The sequence below is a fragment of the Chanodichthys erythropterus genome, chromosome 2, assembly GCF_024489055.1.
Source record: "Chanodichthys erythropterus isolate Z2021 chromosome 2, ASM2448905v1, whole genome shotgun sequence".
NCBI classification, from domain to species: Eukaryota; Metazoa; Chordata; class Actinopteri; order Cypriniformes; family Xenocyprididae; genus Chanodichthys; species Chanodichthys erythropterus.
The window spans coordinates 20,138,442-20,160,721 of NC_090222.1; the positions used below are offsets into that span (position 1 = coordinate 20,138,442).

At 34.6% G+C, this 22,280-nt stretch overlaps 1 protein-coding gene across 5 annotated transcripts in view; it reads left to right on the forward strand.

Moving 5' to 3' along the window:
* Positions 1–22,280, forward strand: part of atp8b2 (ATPase phospholipid transporting 8B2) — a 44,762-nt gene that overhangs the window by 14,790 nt on the left and 7,692 nt on the right. For all 5 annotated transcript variants that reach the window (XR_010896735.1, XM_067404557.1, XM_067404566.1 and 2 more), the window contains 20 exons: positions 4,432–4,490; positions 4,588–4,701; positions 4,924–5,022; positions 5,318–5,379; positions 5,793–5,865; positions 6,437–6,507; positions 6,611–6,690; positions 7,577–7,735; positions 7,865–7,953; positions 8,117–8,313; positions 10,457–10,665; positions 13,169–13,203; positions 13,303–13,471; positions 13,671–13,859; positions 14,664–14,779; positions 15,760–15,924; positions 16,008–16,119; positions 16,226–16,331; positions 16,433–16,661; positions 18,316–18,499. Coding sequence is in view for 4 of the 5 variants with exons in the window: in XM_067404557.1 (XP_067260658.1) it covers positions 4,432–4,490; positions 4,588–4,701; positions 4,924–5,022; positions 5,318–5,379; positions 5,793–5,865; positions 6,437–6,507; positions 6,611–6,690; positions 7,577–7,735; positions 7,865–7,953; positions 8,117–8,313; positions 10,457–10,665; positions 13,169–13,203; positions 13,303–13,471; positions 13,671–13,859; positions 14,664–14,779; positions 15,760–15,924; positions 16,008–16,119; positions 16,226–16,331; positions 16,433–16,661; positions 18,316–18,499 (2,517 nt within the window). In the remaining variant the exon portion in view is untranslated. The remainder of the gene's footprint in view (positions 1–4,431; positions 4,491–4,587; positions 4,702–4,923; positions 5,023–5,317; positions 5,380–5,792; positions 5,866–6,436; positions 6,508–6,610; positions 6,691–7,576; positions 7,736–7,864; positions 7,954–8,116; positions 8,314–10,456; positions 10,666–13,168; positions 13,204–13,302; positions 13,472–13,670; positions 13,860–14,663; positions 14,780–15,759; positions 15,925–16,007; positions 16,120–16,225; positions 16,332–16,432; positions 16,662–18,315; positions 18,500–22,280) is intronic.

A 22,280-nucleotide genomic window follows, 5' to 3' on the forward strand; every position in this document is an offset into this window, starting at 1 on the left:
AAGGGTTGCATCATGGCTTTTCTTAAAAAAGAAAACTGGAAAAAAATAAACAAAGACATGTATATGGAACAAGTTGTGGTTTGTTGTTGTCTCACTAATTGCGTCATCAGGATCTGCGCTCCGATTGGTTTTTGATTTGATGGTTGTTGTAGAAGTCACAACTTCTGACACTGCCAGAATTACATTGGAGGTGAAATTTGATTGCAATGGTCATTTAATCAGCTGTCACAAACATGTCTAACTAACAGTGAAAGATGACATATTTTTCTCCAAATCTGTCTTAGATGCCCAAATCATGAGGCTTCACCTCATGCAGTTATTCCTTTTAAATGTTTATTTTTTGAAAAAAAGTATTCATAATCTAGCAGTGTGTTTCTAGTCATATTTTCTTTATAAATATGACTTTGTGCGTATGAATTATACAGACTGCAAGTGTTTAAAAATGAAAATAGCAATGGCTCTTGTCTCCGTGAATACAGTAATAAACAATGGTAACTTTAACCACATTTAACAGTACATTAGCAACATGCTAACGAAACATTTAGAAAGACAATTCACAAATATCACTAAAAATATCATAATATCATGGATCATGTCAGTTATTATTGCTCCATCTGCCATTTTTCGCTATTGTCCTTGCTTGCTTACCTAGTCTGATGATTCAGCTGTGCACATCCAGACGTTTTGCCCCTGTCTAATAGCTTGAAAATGGGCTGGCATATGCAAATATTGGGGGCGTGCATATTAATGAATCCGACTGTTACGTAACAGTCGGTGTTATGTTGAGATTCGCCTGTTCTTTGGAGGTATTTTAAACAAATGAGATTTATATAAGAAGGAGGAAACAATGGAGTTTGAAACTCAGTGTATATCTTTTCCATGTACTGAACTCTTGTTATTCAACTATGCCTAGATAAATTCAATATTTAATTCTAGGGCACCTTTAAGGGTACTGCCCCCGTGACAAGCTAAATGTTCGTTTTTTTTCTGATGTGTAGAGATTTATTTTTATTTTTTTATTTTTTTTGGCAGGATAAGGTTGTTTTAACGTGTGTGTAATCGCTGTGTGTTTGCTATGTGGGCAGTGCATATAAACCGGACATTATAGGGGTTACATATGAGAGCGCCAAGCTATCTTAACACAGGAAACCACAGGCCGTGAGAGTCTTAGTGACTGAGCTGAGGACCAGAGCAGGTGTGAGGGGCTCAGTGCAGGAGGAAACAGACTACAGACTGGCTATATCTGTTTGCGTGCATGGGTTTATGGGTTTGACCTTTTGATGCAAACATACAGTAAATGGTGCAGATGCAGCTCTTGGCCATTCAGCACACCTCTTTCTCTCATGCAGCAATTAAATGAGGTCAGTCTTCTTTTTTGAAGAAGAAGAAGATGATTCCCATCAATATTACAGCAGCACAGAGTGAAATCAGATCAACCAAATGCTTCAGTGTATCTTTATCTGCAAGCTACTTGAAAACTATCAGAGTGAAAGGTTTTGTTGAGGGTTAAGAAGAGATGAGAGATAAGAGTGAGTTTCGGTGTTTTTTTGTCTTGAGAGGAGCTGGTCTATGATCTTTTCAGCAGACTAGAGCAATGGAACGTCCTCCTCCACTAAGATGCAGCAAGTCACCCATGGATAATATGATGTGATGACATAGACACACACACACTCGCATACAGACAGTCTGTCACATGGAGTGGCCATTACCTAACACAAAAATAACTGTGCAGCTGTGAGCACAGGATGTGATAGATGCATAGTGAAGTGAATCTGACAAAGACATTTTCTACAATTTCTGTCAAAATAGGAGAGAACCAAAAGAAAAAGAGCTTTTCTCAGAAACAAGCTGTTTACTACACACTACTGTGTGTTTTTGTATCGTGTATGTCAGTCTGGCTGTAAACAGGTGTTAAGGGCTTAATGTGAGCTTCTGAAACTGTGAGTCACGCTTTCAACAGAAGTGAAAACTAAGGTTTATGACTAAATGCTAACCACAGTCTATTCTGTCACAGTTAGACCTGTTTTCAGCCTCATCATGCAGAAATTATTCTGTCACACTACAATTAGCCATTGGTTCCTTCTTCCTTTTGTTTTATGCTCGACTTAGCAACCACAGCTTGGTCTCACTTGATGAAAGTTGGTGTTTAGCATTGACACAACCCTTTGACCGTATACTTTGTCTCGTGAGGAACTGAAAGTCACTGTATGCCACTCTCACTGGATGATGTCTTTGAGAGTCTGACTTTTATGGCTGTAGTAGTGACCAACGTGCTTCTTTTCACACTGAATAACTGAATTTTTCCTCAGCAAACCTAAAGTGCATTTTTCATGTGTTGATTGTTATCCATGGAATCTCACACATTCACAACCTTTTTAAATGTTCTGTTTCTGTTTCAATTCTTTTTAAGCATTTCAGAAGATTCAGATGAGGGACATTAGCAAAATTTCAACCCTGTTAACAAATTTATAATTTAGGATCGTTTTCCAAACATCTTATTTTTGGTTGTGGGAACAGTGATTTAAAATGTTGTAAAAACATGAAAATGATAGTGGAACATTATTTTAAGGTTAGCGTAATGTTCCTTCAACATTATTTTAACCTGTTTTTATCAACATCCTATGAGTGTTTATTTGTAACTTTGCAACAAAGTAAATATGGCCAGGTTTCTTAATGTTAATATAGCGTAACAACTCAACATTCCAGGTACATTGATTTGTAATATGTGCAATATAGTACGTGGAATGGCGCCTTAAAGGGTTAGTTCACCCAAAAAAATAAAATTTTTCTTGTCTTTCCACAACTGTAAAACCTTCATTCATCTTTGGAACACAAATTAAGATATTTTTGATGAAATCCGAGGGTATCTGATCCACACATAGGCAGTATTGTCATTGCACCTTTTGAAGTCCAGAAAGGTAGTATAGACATCATAAAAATAGTCATTGTGACTGCAGTGGTATAACCTTAAAGGATTAGTTCACTTTTAAATTAAAATTTCCTGATAATTTAACATCATCCAAGATGTTCATGTCTTTCTTTCTTCAGTCGAAAAGAAATTAAGGTTTTTGATGAAAACATTCTAGGATTTTTCTCCATATAGTGGACTTCAATGGAGCCCAAACAGTTGAAGGTCAAAATTACAGCTTCGATGCAGCTTCAAAACGTTCTACACAATCCCAGAAGAGGAATAAGGGTCTTATCTGGAGAAACCATCGCTCATTTTCTAAAAAAAAGTTCAAAAAATTTATTTTAGTTTTAGTTTATTTTAGTTTTAACCAGAAATTCTCATCTTGAACTAGCTCTCTTTTTCTTCTTCTCTATTTGAATTCCGGCAGTGTAGACATTTCTAAGTGTATTACTGCCAAAGTTTGAACTGTTATATACTTGCACTAGCATATTGTATATGACAATTTAGTTCAAACTTTGACCTGTGGAGGGCAGTAATACACTTAGCAGTGTCTACACTGCTGGAATTCAAACAGAGAAGAAGAAAAAGAGAGCTAGTTCAAGATGAGCCTTTATGGTTAAAACGCATTTTTTTTTTTTTAGAAAATGAGCGATTGGTTTCTCTAGATAAGAGAAACCTTCTCGTCTGGGATCGCTGTAAACTGTAATTTTGACCTTCAATCGTTTGGGCTCCATTGAAGTCCACTATATGGAGAAAAATTCTGGAATGTTTTCATCAAAAACCTTAATTTCTTTAAAGAAAGAAAGACTGAAGAAAGAAAGACATGAACATCTTGGATGACATGGGGGTGAGAAATTATCAGGAAAAGTTTATTTGAAAGTGAACTAATCCTTTAATGTCATGAAGTGACAAGAATGCTTTTCGTGCACAGAGACAAAACAAAAATAACGACTTTATTCAACAATTTGAACCATTGTCATACATAGTTGGCGTTGTGACCTCAGTGCAGGCTTCCTTGTTTACGTCCGAACACCAACTCAGTATTGGCCAAAGCGGAACATTTGAGCACCACGACGCATCCGTGTGATGCTGACGCAGGAGCCGGCCAATAATGAGCTGGCGTTCAGATGTAAACAACGCTTCATATCATATTTATTAAGGTTGAACCACTGTAGTCACGTTGACTTTTTTAACAATGTTTTTACTACCTTTCTGGACCTCAGAAGATGCAATGACGTTGCTGCCTATGTGCCGTTCAGATACCCTTGGATTTCATCAAAAATATCTTAATTTGTGTTCCAAAGATGAATGAAGGTCTTACAGGTGTGGAACGACATGAGGGTTAGTATTAAAGCAAATCACTTTGTTGAAACTGAGGAAATATGTCAGACATATTTAAAAGGAAAAAGATTCAAGACACTTTTGTAATGTCCACTTTAAATGTATCTTTCATCAGCCTTTATTTTTTATTTTAGATATTTCAGCCTGTTTTTACATCGAATGTTTTCTTTTCTTCACAGAGGAGGAAAGGAGAGTCCGAGCCAACGATAGAGAGTACAATGAGAAGTTCCAGTATGCTGTAAGTCACACATTCAACCTGTACAGCTTAAATATGACTCAAACGTACATTTATCTTCTGCCTATCCAACTCCCTTCATCTCTTTCCCTGTCCGCAGAACAACTGCATCATGACCTCAAAGTACAACATCGTCACCTTCCTACCAGTCAACCTGTTTGAGCAGTTCCAGGAAGTTGCCAATACTTACTTTCTGTTTCTTCTCATACTGCAGGTATGTGCTCCAAGTAAATGTTTATTATGAATGCTGATTATGTGCAGATAAAACAGTAAGGTCCATTCATGGCGATATATTAATCTAGGCCTAAAGGCTGTAGTTAGCAGCACATGGACACCCATTAACACTAATGTTCTCACTAATTACTGTTGCTAGGTGATGTGTTACCAAGTGTGTTACAAATGCCTAAAAATAATTGTGTGTATGTTTTTGTCTCAGTTGATTCCCCAGATTTCCTCATTGTCTTGGTTCACCACCATTGTGCCTTTAGTGCTGGTACTGAGCATCACTGCAGTCAAAGATGCCACCGATGACTATGTGAGTCTTTCACACACACACACACACACACACACACACACACACACACACACACACACACACACACACACACACACACACACACACACACACACACACACACACACACACACACACACACACACACACACACACACACACACACACACACAAATACAGTAACTTACTGTAACTGCCAAACTCCCCTCCACACAGAAATATTGTAACATTGATAAAATCACCTAACACACCACAACTACCACACGAAAAACAGTCAGACACACACATTTCACACACATCTCTGTTTCTCCCACAGTTTCGTCACAAGAGTGACAACCAGGTGAATAACCGTCAGTCTCAGGTCCTCATCGGTGGCATGTGAGTCTTATATTAATATACACACTTCCTTTTACATTGTGTTTACAAGAAAATCTGCTAAGAAAATATAAATGTGACTGAGCTGTTGCACAAAAGGTAGTGAACATAAAAGTATGTATTATGTATTTTAGTATACATAATACAAGTAAATTGTAAATTAATATTAGGTTTATTCACAAAAATACTATATATATATATATATATATATATATATATATATATATATATATATATATATATATATATATATATATATATATATATATATATGTATATATATATATTTATATATATACATACATATATACATGCATACATACATAGTATTTTTGTGTGTATATATATAAAATAACATTACAACAATTATATAGCATTTTTCCAACAATCACAAAGCACTTTTTTCACTTTCTCAGTCTCCAGAAGGAGAAATGGTTGAATGTCAGAGTGGGTGACATCATCAAACTGGAGAACAATCAGTTTGTGGCAGTGAGTTTTCCTCTATAGTCCTTCCTTAATTAATTAAACATGGTTTATTAAAATAAAAAGACACTTTACTAGCTCAGCAGTCCCAGACCTTGCTTTCAGTAATTCATGGTCATGTGCGCACTTAAAGTGTCTGATGCATTTGCTCTTGAATACCGCACTGTGATATTGATCCAGTAGCCAAGGTCTGATTCGCTGATAATGCCGCTGGTTATGTAACTCTGTCTCCCGAGGATACACAGCAGCTTAGATGTGTTATATCTAGATATGTTAATATGCTAATTGCACTTTTGATCTCACTGTATGCCAGTGTTATTTTAGTATTATTTATATACTGTTGTAGTTTTTATTAATATTTTGAATTGGCTTTTGTTTTATACTTGTACAAAGTTTTAATTTTACTTACATATTTAGTAATTTTGTTATTTTTATTAGTTGTTATTTAGGCTTATTTCATTTTTACAGTTAGGGTTAGTTTTTTATCTAATATTTTATTTTATTTCAGCTTTATTTCAATTAAAAAAATGTTTTAATAGTTTTAATAGAATGTTGTAATACCGTATATCTGTTGCAGGCTGACCTGCTCCTGTTGTCCAGCAGTGAACCACATGGCCTCTGTTACATTGAAACTGCAGAACTGGATGGGTAAGACTTGTGTTTATTTCTTGAATTTGTCCTGTTGATGTCATGATTTCATGTTTACATTGCGACTCAATACAAAAAAAATATCTTTGTTTTTCTGTCACAGCGAGACAAACATGAAGGTGCGTCAGTCTTTGTCTGTTACCTCAGACCTAGGAGATCCTAATAACCTGGCCCAGTTTGATGGTATGTTATTTGGTATTGAATGCACTCCAGTTAGATGTGAAAATAGTGGAGATAGAGAGTGAGAGTGGAAATAGAAAAGAATTAGTAAGAGAAAGAGAGAGATGAGCAATCTTGTGAACTGATAAATGAGAGAATATGTTTGTGTACAGTATGTTTCAGATTTGTAGAAGTGCATGGAATAAGAATAGAAAGGCAATAAAAGGAATTGCATATTTTCAGAGGGGCATTCCAGTATGAATCGCACTCACTGATAGCTCTGTATATTTGCATGTACTGTCTGTGTTGTGTTAGCACAGATTTACTAAAATAATTATGCAAATCAGGTAACAGCACGAACTCATGTGTGGTTGAAGCTTGATTGTGACAAATTCAGCAGACTGCAGTGATTGAGCAAACTTTACTAGCACCACTGCACCATCATTTGATGAATTGCATAATTAATAACATAAAATAATAAAACAAAACTTGTATTATTAAATAAAATAAATTATAAATGCACTAAAAATGCAAAAGTGCCTCAACTGTTTTGCCCCACTGTGAGGTAGTGTACTAGAAAAAGAGAGAGAGGAAAAATATACTGAGTCAAAGTGTGAGGAAAGCAGTGTATGTGGTGGACAGTTTCTCAGCAACATTTCTTTAACACCCAGCACAGCTTTCTGCCACGCACACACACTCAAGCCATCAAACCTGTGTCAGCACAGACCACCCACGCTTCCTGTTTTTAAAGAACAATAAAAAATTCCAAAGCTCACAGTTGTACCAAGGCCCAGGATGCTGAACAGTTGGTCATGACACATATTACATAATGTGGTACTGTTTCAATATTTTCATTATGTGTGACCTCATATTTTCTTCTCTCTCTCTCTTGCACTGTGTGTATCTGCAGGAGAAGTGGTGTGTGAGCCTCCGAACAACAAGCTTGACCGTTTCTGTGGGACTCTGTACTGGAAAGACTGTAAATACCCCCTCAGCAACCAGAACATGCTGCTCCGAGGCTGCGTACTGCGCAACACGGAAAGCTGCTATGGCCTTGTTATTTTCGCAGGTTGGTGTGTGTGTGTGTGTGTGTGTGTGTGTGTGTGTGTGTGTGTGTGTGTGTGTGTGTGTGTGTGTGTGTGTGTGCGTGTGTGTGAGATTAGTTTTCATTTTAACCTGTCATAATGGTACATCTCAGGTCCTGACACCAAGCTGATGCAGAACAGCGGACGGACTAAGTTCAAGCGGACCAGTATAGACAGATTGATGAATACACTGGTGCTCTGGGTGAGAAACTGTTGACAAACACACGCTCTCCTACAAACCTTTGCTGAATGTGTAAAGATTTGAGTACCAAAATTTGTATACGGCACATACTCTGCCAATTAATGTTTTGAATGTAAATAAACAGGCACACAACTCAATAATTAGATCATTTTCCCCTCCTCAGATTTTTGGGTTTCTGGTGTGTATGGGAGTGATCTTGGCCATAGGAAATGCAGTTTGGGAAAAAGAAGTGGGTGCTCTGTTCCAAAGTTTCCTACCCTGGGACCCTCCAGTGGACAACTTCCTGTTCTCTGCCTTCCTGTCCTTCTGGTCCTATGTCATCATCCTCAACACAGTCGTGCCCATCTCTCTCTATGTCAGGTGAGAGAGAGCAAGATGTGGAGAGATGAAGGATGTAATGAAGGGAGAAAGTTATGAATAATCTGGAAATGAAAATATGGAAATGGCCTGAAACGCACAAAAGAAAATGTTTTAAACAAATGGTCAGTGAAAGGTGGTGCTTAAACCTTAAATTTATTTAAGCTGTTTTATTCTGTTTTTATTTTATATGAGGTTTGTCAACTATGATTGTGACGTTTGTGTGATTTTGCAATTTTCTAGAGATAAACAGAGCAAAGCATTACATTTTTTCTTCATTCAAATTAGTTATTACATTTTGAAAAATTTTTTATATTTATTTGTTTTATCAGGGTTATTACCGATAACTAAAGATATTAAAAACAATTTTGTTAACTGTAATAAAGCTTAAATAAAATATAAATATTAGATGAAAAAAATAAAACTATATGAATTTTACCTCGGCAACTAACTGAAATATAATTTCATATAATTAATATAAATAATATAATTTCATATAACTGAAATATAATTCTCGTAATTTAACAAGTTTATTCTCAACATTTTATTTCGACTTTTTTCTCGAAATTAACAAATTTTTTCTCGAAATTTAACGAGTTTATTCTCAACATTTTATCTCGACTTTTTTCTTGAAATTTAACGATTTTTTTCTCGTAATTTAATGAGTTTATTCTCAACATTTTATCTCGACTTTTTTCTTGAAATTTAACGATTTTTTTCTCGTAATTTAACGAGTTTATTCTCAACATTTTATCTCGACTTTTTTCTTGAAATTAACGAATTTTTTCTCGTAATTTAACGAGTTTATTCTCAACATTTTATCTCGACTTTTTCCTCGAAATTTAACGATTTTTTTTTCTCGAAATTTAACGAGTTTATTCTCAACATTTTATTTAGACTTTTTTCTCGAAATTTAACGATTTTTTTCTCGTAATTTAATGAGTTTATTCTCAACATTTCATCTCGACTTTTTTCTTGAAATTTAACAAGTTTTTTCTCATAATTTAACAAGTTTATTCTCAACATTTTATCTCAACTTTTTTCTCGAAATTTAACAACTTTAATCTCGAGATGGTTTTATTTTTTTATTATTGCTTAGCCCTAATCCTATTCCGTATAAATGCGTTTAAAATGAAGCATTAAAATTGCTAACTAAAAAAAAAAAATATTATAAAATAATATTTAAAATAAATAAACATCATAACAAAATGACTAAAAATTTTACTAAAATTAAAAAATATAAACTGTAATAGTATATAAATACTAAAACAACACTTGAGTTTTATGATTTTAGTCATTGGAGACTGTCTACAAGGTCAAGACCTCTGTGACAGGCCAAAATCAGAATTTTAAGGGGGTTTAGGACTAGTTTTCATACTCGGTTAATTTTATATAAGATAATACTTGATATTTTGCTCTTGCTCATTAAAAAGTCTTGAGTCACCAAAGTATATCATATTTATGAAAATGGCCAACAAGTCTATTTCTCTAGATTTTTTTTTTTTTGGTTCAATTTATTCATAATACATCCTTTATGTATTGTTCTGTTTATTTTATTTTGATTTTTTTTTTGTTGTTTTCATGTTTCCTCAGACTTTCCCTAACAGGTAAGAGATAGAGCCCATAGACTCCCCCTTTTTTCTCTCTTTGACATAGCAGCCTCCCGTATAACATAGTCCACATAACACCACTAAAGTCCTGATCCGAACCCTTGTGAACCAGCTCTCTGAATGAGCACTAACTCTGCTGTGTGGTCCAGTAAATGTAACCCACCTCTGACTGGTGCAGACTCATATAGGAAGAACTGCAGCGTGGCACTGAGCAGCACCATGGCACAGCACACACATACTCATAGTCTGTTTGTGCATTTTCAATGAGATTTGTGATAAATTAATATGATTAAATCTTGCTTTTAATGGTCAGACAGACTGTTGTGCTATTGTCTGTCTCAGCTGCGCGCTAAATAGCCTATGTCTGTAGAACAGGAAATCTATGTAAATTTTTGTGTGTCTGTTATGTTTTGTTGTGAGTTTGACATGTTACAGAAGTTTGCAGTCATTTTGAGTGTTTCTACAGGAAAGTATGTCACATTTGCATTGTGATAACCCTTTGTTTGTTTCTATTTCCATTTGTCTGAATCTTTTAGTGTGGAGGTGATTCGTCTGGGTCACAGTTACTTCATTAATTGGGACCGGCGGATGTTCTGCAGCCGTAGTAACACAGCAGCAGAGGCCCGGACCACCACACTAAATGAAGAGCTGGGACAGGTGGAGTACATCTTCAGTGACAAGACAGGAACCCTCACCCAGAACATCATGACCTTCAACAAGTGCTCCATCAATGGTCATGCATATGGTGAGGAACACACAATACTTGCCCTTATATCAGAGGTATAATGTGCAAATAGCTAGTCATTATCAGTATCAGTCTTGTATCATCTTGAAGGGGTTTATATTGTGATAATGGCTGTTACCTTGCTTTTACACAACTAAATGGGCATGATATGAACAGATAAAACGATCAGTGAGGTTAAATGGTTAATTCACCCAAAAATGAAAATTCTGAAAACTTCTCATGTCGTTCTACACCCGTAAGACCTTCGTTCATCTTTTTTGGAACACATATTAAGATATTTTTGATTAAATCCGAGAGCTTTCTGACCTGCGATAAACTGCAATGTTATTACCACTTTCAAGGCCCTTTCTAATAGTAAAGACATCGTTAAAATAGTCCACGTGACTCAAGTGCTTCAACCTGAATGTTATGAAACGAGAAAATACTTTTTGTGCACAAAAAAAAAAAAAACTGACTTTATTCAACAATTTCTTCTCTTCATTCTCCTACTCTGTTCACATAGTAAATACTGTTTACTCTGTATTAAAGCACAGAGGTTGCATGGACTGCATTTATTTACCAACCATGATCGCAAATAATGAGGTCAAGATTCTTGTTTGTATTTATTAAAGTTTGTCAAAAGAAGGTTCGCTTGCTGATTTTAGTTGAAGTAAAACTGGCTATATGACACTTGCATTGGAGCAGAATTTCACAATGAACATCTCTTAACTATACGTGTCGGTGTTGTCAGATCATCAGCGCTTTTTTGAGAGCGCATACCAGTCCCTTTAAGACAAGTCATTTCACTCGGCGGCCATCTTTGAAACGCCTCTCGGGCATCCTGGGCATCCATGCAGCTCCTATCTCTTTGAATGGGGAAACATCAAATTCTCCAAAGCTGTTTGCCAAGCTTTCGATTAAATTTCATATTTGAAATCACCAAGGAATTCTGACAACAACTGTCTCATAATTTTTTTTCCAAACGCTCGAATCATGACAAAAAAAATGTATTTTTTAGGCTGGATCAAGGTAATGCGCATGCGCAGACCTAAATGCATGTGCCTCTCTTGTGCTTCATTTCTGAGGCGTGCGTCTGACTGTTTCTATAGAAACCAGTGCTTCTAACGGATGCTGCAGTAACGCGATGACTTTACCAGTCAGCGATTGGGTCTTATTTTGAAGGCGGGACTTATTCCGCCATATTGCGTGTTACAATTTCTCCCATTCAAAACAATTGCATGCGATATATTCTTCAAAAAAAATATATCGCATGCGATTGTCACGCGCATTTCGTCAGTAAATCCGGTTCCCTGATTACCGCGAAATCGCCATCACCTGCTTTCAAATGGAGCGGCATTTAATAGACAGAGCTGTAGTTCACTGACAAGCTACGCAATATCGCATTCATATCGCAGATGAATCACCTTCGATAATGAACGCGATATTGCGTGTATTGCACGTGACAATCACATGCGATATATCGCCCAGCCCTAAATACGAGTGACATGTCTTGTGTTATTCTATAGTCTTTGGCGCATACGCATGGTTGCCAGGTTGAGAAGATTAAGAAAAAAAACCTGTTTAGAGGATTTATTTTTTTGACATCTGGCAACCCCAAGCAGGAAAGATAGTGGAGGTTTGTTACCAATGCAAGATAATGGAAAGTCAAAATAAAAATATGTTTTGAGGACAGATAATCAGCGGGGCAAATATCATGATGATTATTTTCTATTTATCGAGAGAAGCAGAAATCGTTATCGCGATTAAAATACGAATAATCGTGCAGCCCTAAGTGATAAAGATTTAAATAATTATTAAAAAGTAAATCAGCAACAACAGTAATAATAACAATAATTTGATATTTAAAATTAAAATATAATTAAAAATAAAACAAATAATAATAATTAATCAAATAAAAAGCTATGCTAATATAGTTTAGCAGAGTTGCAGATTTGCAACAATTTGCAAAAATTGTATCTATTTTAAAATCAGATTTTTGTGGTATTGAAATAACTGAAGTTGTATTATAAAAATAGAAAAAAAAAACAATCAAATATAATAATCATAATAATGAAAAAAAGGTTGCAGATTTAAAACATACAGTATAGTTGTCATGCTGAGATTGAATTAAAAGATGAGGTGAGAAGGATCTAATTGCAGCAGTTAAGTTTATTAAATCAAAACAAAGAAACACCATCAGAATGCATAGACTTTGGCAAAATACAATCAGAATCAACCTCAAATATGAGCGAGATCAGACAAAGAACTGAAGAAACACAGGGCTTAATATACACAAGCTAACTAATCGATGAAAATGAGGTACAGGTGCATAGAATGAAACAGAAACTTAACCATCATAGAAACTACCTCAAACCATAGAAAAACCAATACAAACACAGGCAAAATTACACGTGACAAACAAACTAGAACTCCGATATCCCTTACAAGAGTCACAAACACAGATATGTTGTATTGTATTAGATTTGAGTTACAAATCTCATTTCAGTCTGTCTCTTGTTTCAAGGAGACGTGATTGATATTCTGGGTACTCAGCAAAAGGTCAGTGCAATCCAGATTCACTTAGTGGAATTAAAGAAGATGCTGTCATTGTTAAAATATTGCTGCACACAAAGAGCTAACATAGTCTGTATTTCTCAGAGGGTCCAGCCCCTGGACTTCAGTGCTTGGAACCCCTTAGCAGACCGGGGCTTCTGTTTCTACGATCAGTCTCTGCTAGAGGCAGTGATGGTGGGAGAACCAGCGGTGCATGAATTCTTCCGGGTCTTGTCTCTCTGCCACACTGTCATGAGTGAGGAGAAGAGCGAGGGTAAGGATCTGGAACAGTCTTTAAGAGCCGATTATCTGCCTTACTCAGTTATTTCATCCAATGGAAATGTTTAAATAAGGTTAAATAAGGAAGCTGTTGACTTTAATGTCGTTAGGATGGAGCAATTCTGGATTGTAATATGATTATTATATCTCATTATCTGCCCTTGCTTATTCTCTCTGTCATTCACTTCCTAAAGGAGAGCTGGTGTATAAGGCTCAATCTCCAGATGAGGGGGCGTTAGTAACAGCTGCACGTAACTTCGGCTTTGTGTTCCACTCTCGCACACCCGGCACAGTCACCACGCAAGAGCTTGGCAAAGCGGTCACATACACGCTCCTCGCCATCCTGGACTTCAATAACATCCGCAAAAGAATGTCTGTTATAGGTAACACAAGCACACACTCACTCTCCTGCATCTTACATAACAAAAATAATTTGAATATGGTTGTAAAATGCACAGTATATCACAAAAATGAAAGAGCTGCCACATAAATCTGAAAAAACTTCCCTTTTAAAATGATTTTAACTAACTTTTGTGCCCAAACTATATCTAAGTATGTAAATAAACACTTTATTGTGCAGTTAACTGTGGCAAACTCCATAGTGTACAGTTTTTAAACATTGTTTAGGCTGTAATGCCAGATGGTTTAGTACTGTGCAAGAATGAAAGAGCCAGTAAAATTCCCTTGGGACTAAGAAATCTGGATACAGCATAAATACTGCCCTGTCCGGCATCATAAATAAGTGGAGCATTAGCGCTAAATTCAATACAGAAAGTGTTGTGTGTGTCACATACACTATTATAATGCTGAATTATGGCCCTTATGTTTGGGTAAGTGGTGCTTACATTGCAGCAGGCATTTTATTTTTGTTTATATATTTTCATTTCTGTCCATTTGGTTTGTTTACATGGAGAAGTGAGAGATTTATTGAATACACTGCAGAATTTTTTCTAATCAGTTTTGTTAATCATTTTTTTCCACATAAAAATGTCCACAAAAACAATTTGTTAGATTTTGCTAAAAAAAAGAAAAAGAAAAAACAATTTGCCATATGGGTAAAAAAAAAATAACAAAAAAACAAGATGACTATGAGATAATGGAAGCTATAATAAGAGCAGAGCTTCTGCCATCACTGCAGAGGCACAATCACAATATGTAATTTAGTAATGTGTGTGTGTGTGTCTCAGTGAGGAATCCAGAGGGTCGTATTCGTCTGTACTGTAAGGGGGCAGACACTGTGCTTTTCGAGAGACTTCATCCTTGCAGCCATGAAGTAATGAATATCACTTCAGATCATCTCAATGTGAGTGTTTGCATTTTCGTATTTGTTTGTTTCATGCTTTCTTGTTGGCTTACTTTGACTGTTTGTATCCAATATCAAGTCCTAAAATTATTCTCAAGGAGAAGCCAACCGTCTGTTGCTGTTAAACAACAGAGCCCTCTTGTGGATGTTTTAATATTGAAAGTTTGTTAGTTGCACTGTTGCTAACATTATATGAGCTTTTGTTGTGATTTATTTATTTGTCTAGCAAACGAACAACATTTGGAATATCAAAATATAAATAAAAATAGTATGTGTTAATAAAATGAGGTTTGTTTTGTTTGTTTCTCATAATATTAATTATAGAATTTTTTTCAGGTAAGAGGGTTGAAAAGTTTCTATTTTTTGCAATAGAAAGAAAATAAAGATCACACAAATCCTGTATAATATTATTTTAATTATATAATTTATAATATTTTTACTACAATAAATTAAATATGAATTCAACAGATTAGAGTAATATTCTTTTTGAACTTTCTATCCATCAAAAAAAAAACGTTTCACGATTTCCATAAAAATATTAAGCAGCACAACTTTTTTCAAACCTTGTTAATAATAAGAAATGTTTCTTGAGCAGCAAATCAGCATATTAGAATGATTTCTGAAGGATCATGTGACACTGAAGACGAAGAGTATTGATGCTGAAAATATAGCTTTACTATCACAGGAATAAATTACATTTTAAAATATAATAAAATAGAAATTAATTATTTTATATTTTAATAATATTAACAATATTCATGTTTTAACTGTATTTTTAATCAAATAAATGCAGCCTTGGTGGGCATGAGACTTCTATCAAGACAACAAGATCAACAAATCTTTTAAAAAAAAGTTTTTAATTTTTGATAATAGTTTATCTAATATATCTAATGGTTCTCACAACAAAACATACATTCAACATAATTATAAAGTGACATTCATCTTGCACTGATTTGTGTATGTGTGTTGTGTTTATGTAGGAGTATGCAAGTGACGGGTTACGGACGCTTGCAGTGGCCTATCGGGATCTGTCTGAGGAGCAGTGGGAGGAGTGGTCAGAGCATTTCCGTGGTGCTGATAAAGCCACAGACTGCAGGGATGACCGGCTGGCTGCTGCCTATGAGGTGATCGAACAGGACATGATGGTATGTTTGTGTGTCCAATTCAGTTTTTTTTTCCCCATACAATTTTTTTTTTAATAATATCAATTATTTAATACTTGTTATAGTTGTTGGGGGCCACGGCTATAGAAGATAAACTGCAAGAGGGCGTTCCTGAAACCATTGCTATTCTCTCACTGGCAAACATCAAGGTCTGGGTGCTCACTGGAGACAAACAGGGTAAGAACTGCATTGGATTCTAATGTCTTGCAGATTGGCCTCAATAAATGTTATTTACTTGACATAATTACAACTTTAATGAGTCTTTTCATCCCTTTTGTGATAGAGACTGCAGTGAATATTGGTTATTCCTGTAAGATGCTGAGGGATGACATGACGGAGATCTTCATTGTAAATGGACACACTGTCCAAAGCGTACGCGAAGAACTGAGGTACAATATTTCAACTCATGAAATATGAGAGATGCATATTTTTCACAGAAGGCTTTTTCATTTTGTCGTCCTGTTTTGTTCTGTGTGTCTTTATTTTTTAGGAAAGCAAGAGAGAGAATGCTAGAGTCATCACGCACCAGAGATGGAGGGAAGGAAGTTGAAGCTCAGGGATTGGGTGGGGCGTGTGCCTTTGGAAATGGATGTGGAGGTGGTGGTGCTGCTAACAGGATGCCTGATGAGAGTAAATGTCCCCCTCCTCAGGCTCCGCCCCCCTCATTATTGGAGTCAATCAGTGGAGAGTTCGCCCTCATCATCAGTGGACACAGCTTGGTAGGTGGGAGCAGCATTCAGGAATGTAATTTGAAGGAAGTGTTTTAGGTTACGTTTACACGACAACGATGTATTAAAGACGGAAAAGTTTATCCTTTGCAATTCTTATTTGCAGATGACACCATTGTCAAAACAATCCTTGTTTACACAGATCCGCGAAGCAAAAACAACTAAAAACGCTGTATTATAACAATACACGCCTATAGACTGAACACTGTATTATATAGACACTGTGCTTTTCGAGAGACTTCATTCTTGCAGCCGTGAAGTAATGAATATCACTTCAGATCATTTCAACGTGTTTGCATTTTCGTATATTTTTTTAATTCGTGTTTTCTTGTTAACTTACCTTGACTGTTTGTATCCAATATCAAGTCCTAAAATCAATCTGTCTGCTGCTGTCTTTATAAGTTAAACAACAGAGCCCTCTTGTGGATGTTTTAATATTGAAAGTCTATTAGTTGCGCTGTTACTAACATTAAATGAGCTTTTGTTGTGATTTAGTTTTTCATCTGGCAAACGAACAACATTTGGAATATCAAAATATAAATAAAAAGTATATATAAATAAAATGAGGTTGCAAGTAACAGGGTTGAAAATTCAGCCTAATTTAGATAAAAGTAACAGTAACAGTGTTGATAAGTTTCTATTTTTGTAATAGAAAGAAAATAATGTGGTAAAATCATGCACACAATTCCTATATAATATTGTTTTAATTATATAATTTATAACGCTTTTACTACAATAAATTGAATATCAGTTCAACAGATCACCCTAATATTATTTTGAACTTATTATATATTTCATCCAATAATGATGAAAAACCATGTATCACGGTTTCCATAAAAATAATAAGCAAAGATAAGCAGCACAAGAGCATGTAATATGCATGTGCATGACATCACCATTTTCACAAATTTGCTTTTTTGTAGTTTGCATGGAGAGTTGCACTTTGAAACTTTTCAGGCCCCCAAACGCCATTGTCCTGTAAATGAACAGCCAAAACACGTCCAAAGTTTTCAAGTTTTTTGTAGTGTAAACAGACCCTTAAACAGGAGATTCATTCATGTTCTTCAGTTTACTTAAAAAGGTAATGAGTTTAGTTAGGTTTAGTTCAGTGTTTTTTATATTATTATAGTATTTATTATTTTGATGTAGCTTTTATTTTTATATTTTACATTTAAATTTTTTACATTTTAGTAATTTTATGTGCTTTTGTCACTTTTATTTGTTTTCTTTTTCATATTTATAGTTAATTATTTCAGTATAATTTATATTCAGTTTTAGTCATTTTAGTGCTTCATCTTATTTCAGTTAGTTGCCAAGGCAACATTTCTAGTTTTTGTTTCATCTAGATATTCTAACAATATCTAATATATATTTTTATTTAATTTCAGCTTTATTTTTATAAGCAAAAGCAAATTTTAATAGTTTTAGTTATTAAAGCAAAACTGGTTTAATTCAGATCCCATTTTTAAAAATCAAATAAATGGTATTCACTTCAAGTCAGAAGATATATTTTAGCTGGTTTAAGCTGACCAAGCTGGTGTTTTACTGGTTTAGCTGGGCACCCCTCTAAATCCAGCTCACAGACCAGCAAACCAGCTTAGTCTGTTTTAAGTCATTTTTTTATTTTCCTGTCTTTCTGGGTCAGGCTCATGCATTGGAAGCAGATATGGAGCGCGAGTTTTTGGAGACGGCGTGTGCTTGTCGAGCAGTGATCTGCTGCAGAGTGACTCCTCTTCAGAAAGCCCTGGTGGTGGAACTGGTTAAACGGCATAAGAAGGCTGTCACACTCGCCATCGGAGATGGAGCCAATGATGTCAGCATGATAAAGAGTAAGAGAAAAAGAGATGCAAACAGACATGTTCAGCACTTGTAGTCTTCGTCAGGACATTGACACCTTCTTTTTGACAGCTTATTTGTTTTTGATGTGCAAATATTAGGGTTCTCTTTGTCAAATTACTAGGATTGAAAGGCTATGAATAATGTTCTGTATACATTACAAATCATTGCCGATATTGTTACTTTAACTGTCACAATCAGAGTCTCTATAGTATAATGTAATGTAATTATTATTGTGTAATTATTATAAATACACTACCATTCAAAAGTTTGGGGTTGGTAAGATTTTTTAACGTTTTTGAAAGAAGTCCCTTTTTTAAAATCAAAAACACAGTGAAAACAGTAATATTATGACAAAAGTATATTTTAAAATAAATAAATAAATAAATTATATTATTATTATTATTATTATTTATTTTTTATTTTTTTTTATACCATTTAAAATGTAATTTATTCCTGTAATGGCAAAGCTATATTATATATATTATGATATATATATTATATATTTTTATTTATTTATTTTTTTTATACCATTTAAAATGTAATTTATTCCTGTAATGGCAAAGCTAAATTTTCAGCATTATTACTCCAGTCTTCAGTGTCACATGATCCTTCAGAAATCATTCTTATATGCTGATTTTCTGCTCAAGAAATTTCATATTATTATCAATACTGAAAACAGTTGTACTGCATATTTTTCTGGTACATTCTTTTTAGGATTATTTGATGAATAGAAAGAACAATATTTATTTGAAACAGAAATTGTTTGTAGCAGTGTCAAAATATAGTGTCATTTTGATCAATTTATTGCATCCTTGTTTTTTTTTTTATCTTACTGACCTCAAACTTTTGAACTGTAGTGTATATATTATTGTAATATAATTATTATTAGTACATTTTTTAGCTTGAGTTTACTCAGTTTATTTTGAAGATAATTAGCAAGGTTTAAAGAATTAATTTCCTTTTTAATTGCATTCATTTAGACTCATATATGATGCACAGGTAATGATTACAGGTAAAGTACAGCGTATGTTTTAATCTGCACAATCTCATTTTGTGGTAATTCTTGTAACCACTTTTTTTTTAGTAAGTACAAACTTGTCAAGAAAAACATTTTTTTTTTAGTGTTTGAGTTCCTTTTTTTAGATTATGCAAAGGTGCCCCAGAGAAACCAAATTAGTGATGTTCGTTCCTTCGTTTCGTTTGTTGTTGTTATGTGTGGTTGTCACTTCCCTCAACTGAGCAAAAACATCTCCGAACTCTGTCTTTGGGCTCTCACGGTGTCACAACTATATTTCAAAAGGCTGCTGTGAACATGGATAACGAGATGTGGAGGATGTGGTTTATGTCTAAATCTCTTTACACCATCCTGTTCTGTCCCAACTCGATATTTACACGAACACACGTTTTTGCAATGTTCCATCTTCTGTTCGGGTGTAGCAGTCAAGTGTCAATAATAAAAAAAAATTGTTCTTCACACTAGTACCATTGGCAATCAGTCTTTTGATGACTGTTTCCTGAAGTTTTAATGTTATTTAGACTGATACACATCACTTTGGACTGTCCCAAATCTATGGTTTTAGTAAAAGGGAGATTCAGGTATTAGTTAATCTGCCTTAACCCAACATCTGGAGTGTTACTTGAACCTGACCATCTGAGAGCTGACACCCAAGAGCAGGGGTTTTCAAACTGGTCTCCAGGGACCCTCAGGAGACCTCAAGTGGGTGGAGACATGAGGGGAAAAAAGATATGCTTTGTGGGGGTGTCAAAATTACCATGATAACTTGAGATATTCAGTATGTTTTACGCAATCAATGTGTAAATTTGCACAATCAATTTACTCATTTAATGAATTATATAATAGCCTCTTACTGATTCGAAATACTAGAATCGTTCATAATGTGATTGAATTGTGATTTGTTAATTACAATGACATGCATATACAAAAAGCTGAACTGAAAATTGTTTTCTTCAGGTGTGTATATTTTACAGTACTCTGTGTATTTAATCTATATTCAAATATATATATATATATATATATATATATATATATATATATATATATATATATATATATATATATATATATATATTTATTTATATTTATACATATAATATATATATTTTCAAATATAAATATAATTATATATAATTCAATATATTGTTTTGGGTATAGTTCAATGACAAAATAAAAGGCAATTATTTATTTGTTTATTTATTTATTTTAAATATGATGTTTAATATTTTTCTCACACAGTATATATGGATATTTATACATTTAAGTCTCCATATCTTAAAATAGAAGATTAGTGCCCAGTTTCACAGACAAGACTGTGTCCTAGACTGAAATGCAAATTTGAGCTGTTTTAACTGAAAGCAACTTGCTGACATATCTTAAAATATGTCAATGCCATTGTTTTGTCTCAAAATGCACACCAGTCATATTTTTTGCATGTAAAAATAATTTTGCAGTAAAATATCCAAAAACCACTAGGCCAGTGTTATATATTTTGTTCGCTTGAGTACTTACAATATCCCAAATGTTTCCAACTATTTGTAAATCGTGAAAAAACTGCACTTTTAACCAAGGCTCCGGGACGTGCGAGGAGTCTCCTGTCAATTGCGTCATACCCGGTTTTATTTTGTAAAAACCATGGAAACATCAAAGACGCTTTAATATATTACATGTTTTAATAGGCAAAGGAACAACTGTTTGGTTATGTTTATTGACAGAAAACGAATTGTTGTTATATAGCTCAACACGTTTATTCTTATTGTTTAAATCAAATTTTCTTTTTTTTTTTTTTTTTTTTTTTTTTTTTTTTTACCACGCTTTACCATGCCTCAGAGGCTGCTGTGAGACACAGAGTAACGTTATAACATTTTCAACACTCTCAATTGTATCTAATATTATAAGCAGAGCTATGTTACCTCATACTCATGACCGGAAAAGTGGAAACGGTGGCGGCGACTGTGGCATAATAAAAGTTCCGCTGCTCGTGGCGTGTGTTGTGCAGTCGCTCCAGTGGCCTCGTTCAGCTCCCACAACACTCAGTCCTGCTCTGCTTCATACTATAGTAACGTTAAGAAATTAGAAAATAATGTAGAGTATATTAATTGAAACTAACTTGACATTATTATAGCTAATTACTTAAGTCCAGTTTTAAAATAAGGCAATTGGTATCCAAATATTGTACATTGTACATTCTACTTTAGGAAGAGGGACTGCAGTAAGAGGTTTATGTTGAAATCAGGGTTACAGTGTTAAGTTTGCCCACTTACAAAGAAACGAGAAGTCAATAATTTTTATGGTAGGTTTATTTTAATGGATAGAAACCAAAAAATCCAGAAAAAACACATTATTTAAAGGTTTTAAATTAATTAGCATTTGATCAAGTGAACTAAGCATTTGATCCCCTACCAACCAGCAAGAATTCTGCCTCCTACAGATTGTTTATGTGCCCATGTCGAACAAAGTCCTGTCGCTTTAAGAAAGTATGTCAGCTCATTATGTGTATAAAAGAAACCTGTCCAAAGAGTCTGTATCTTCCATTCAAACCTCTCCACCACCATGGGCAAGACCAAAGAGCTGTCAAAGGACATCAGGCACAAGATTGTAGACCTGCACAAGGCTTGAATGGGCTACAAGATCATCAACAATAAGCTTGGTGATAAGGAGACAACTGTTGGTGTGATTATTTGGAAATGGAAGAAATACAAAATAACCATCAATCGCACTCGGTCTGGAGCTCCATGCAAGATCTCGCCTCATTG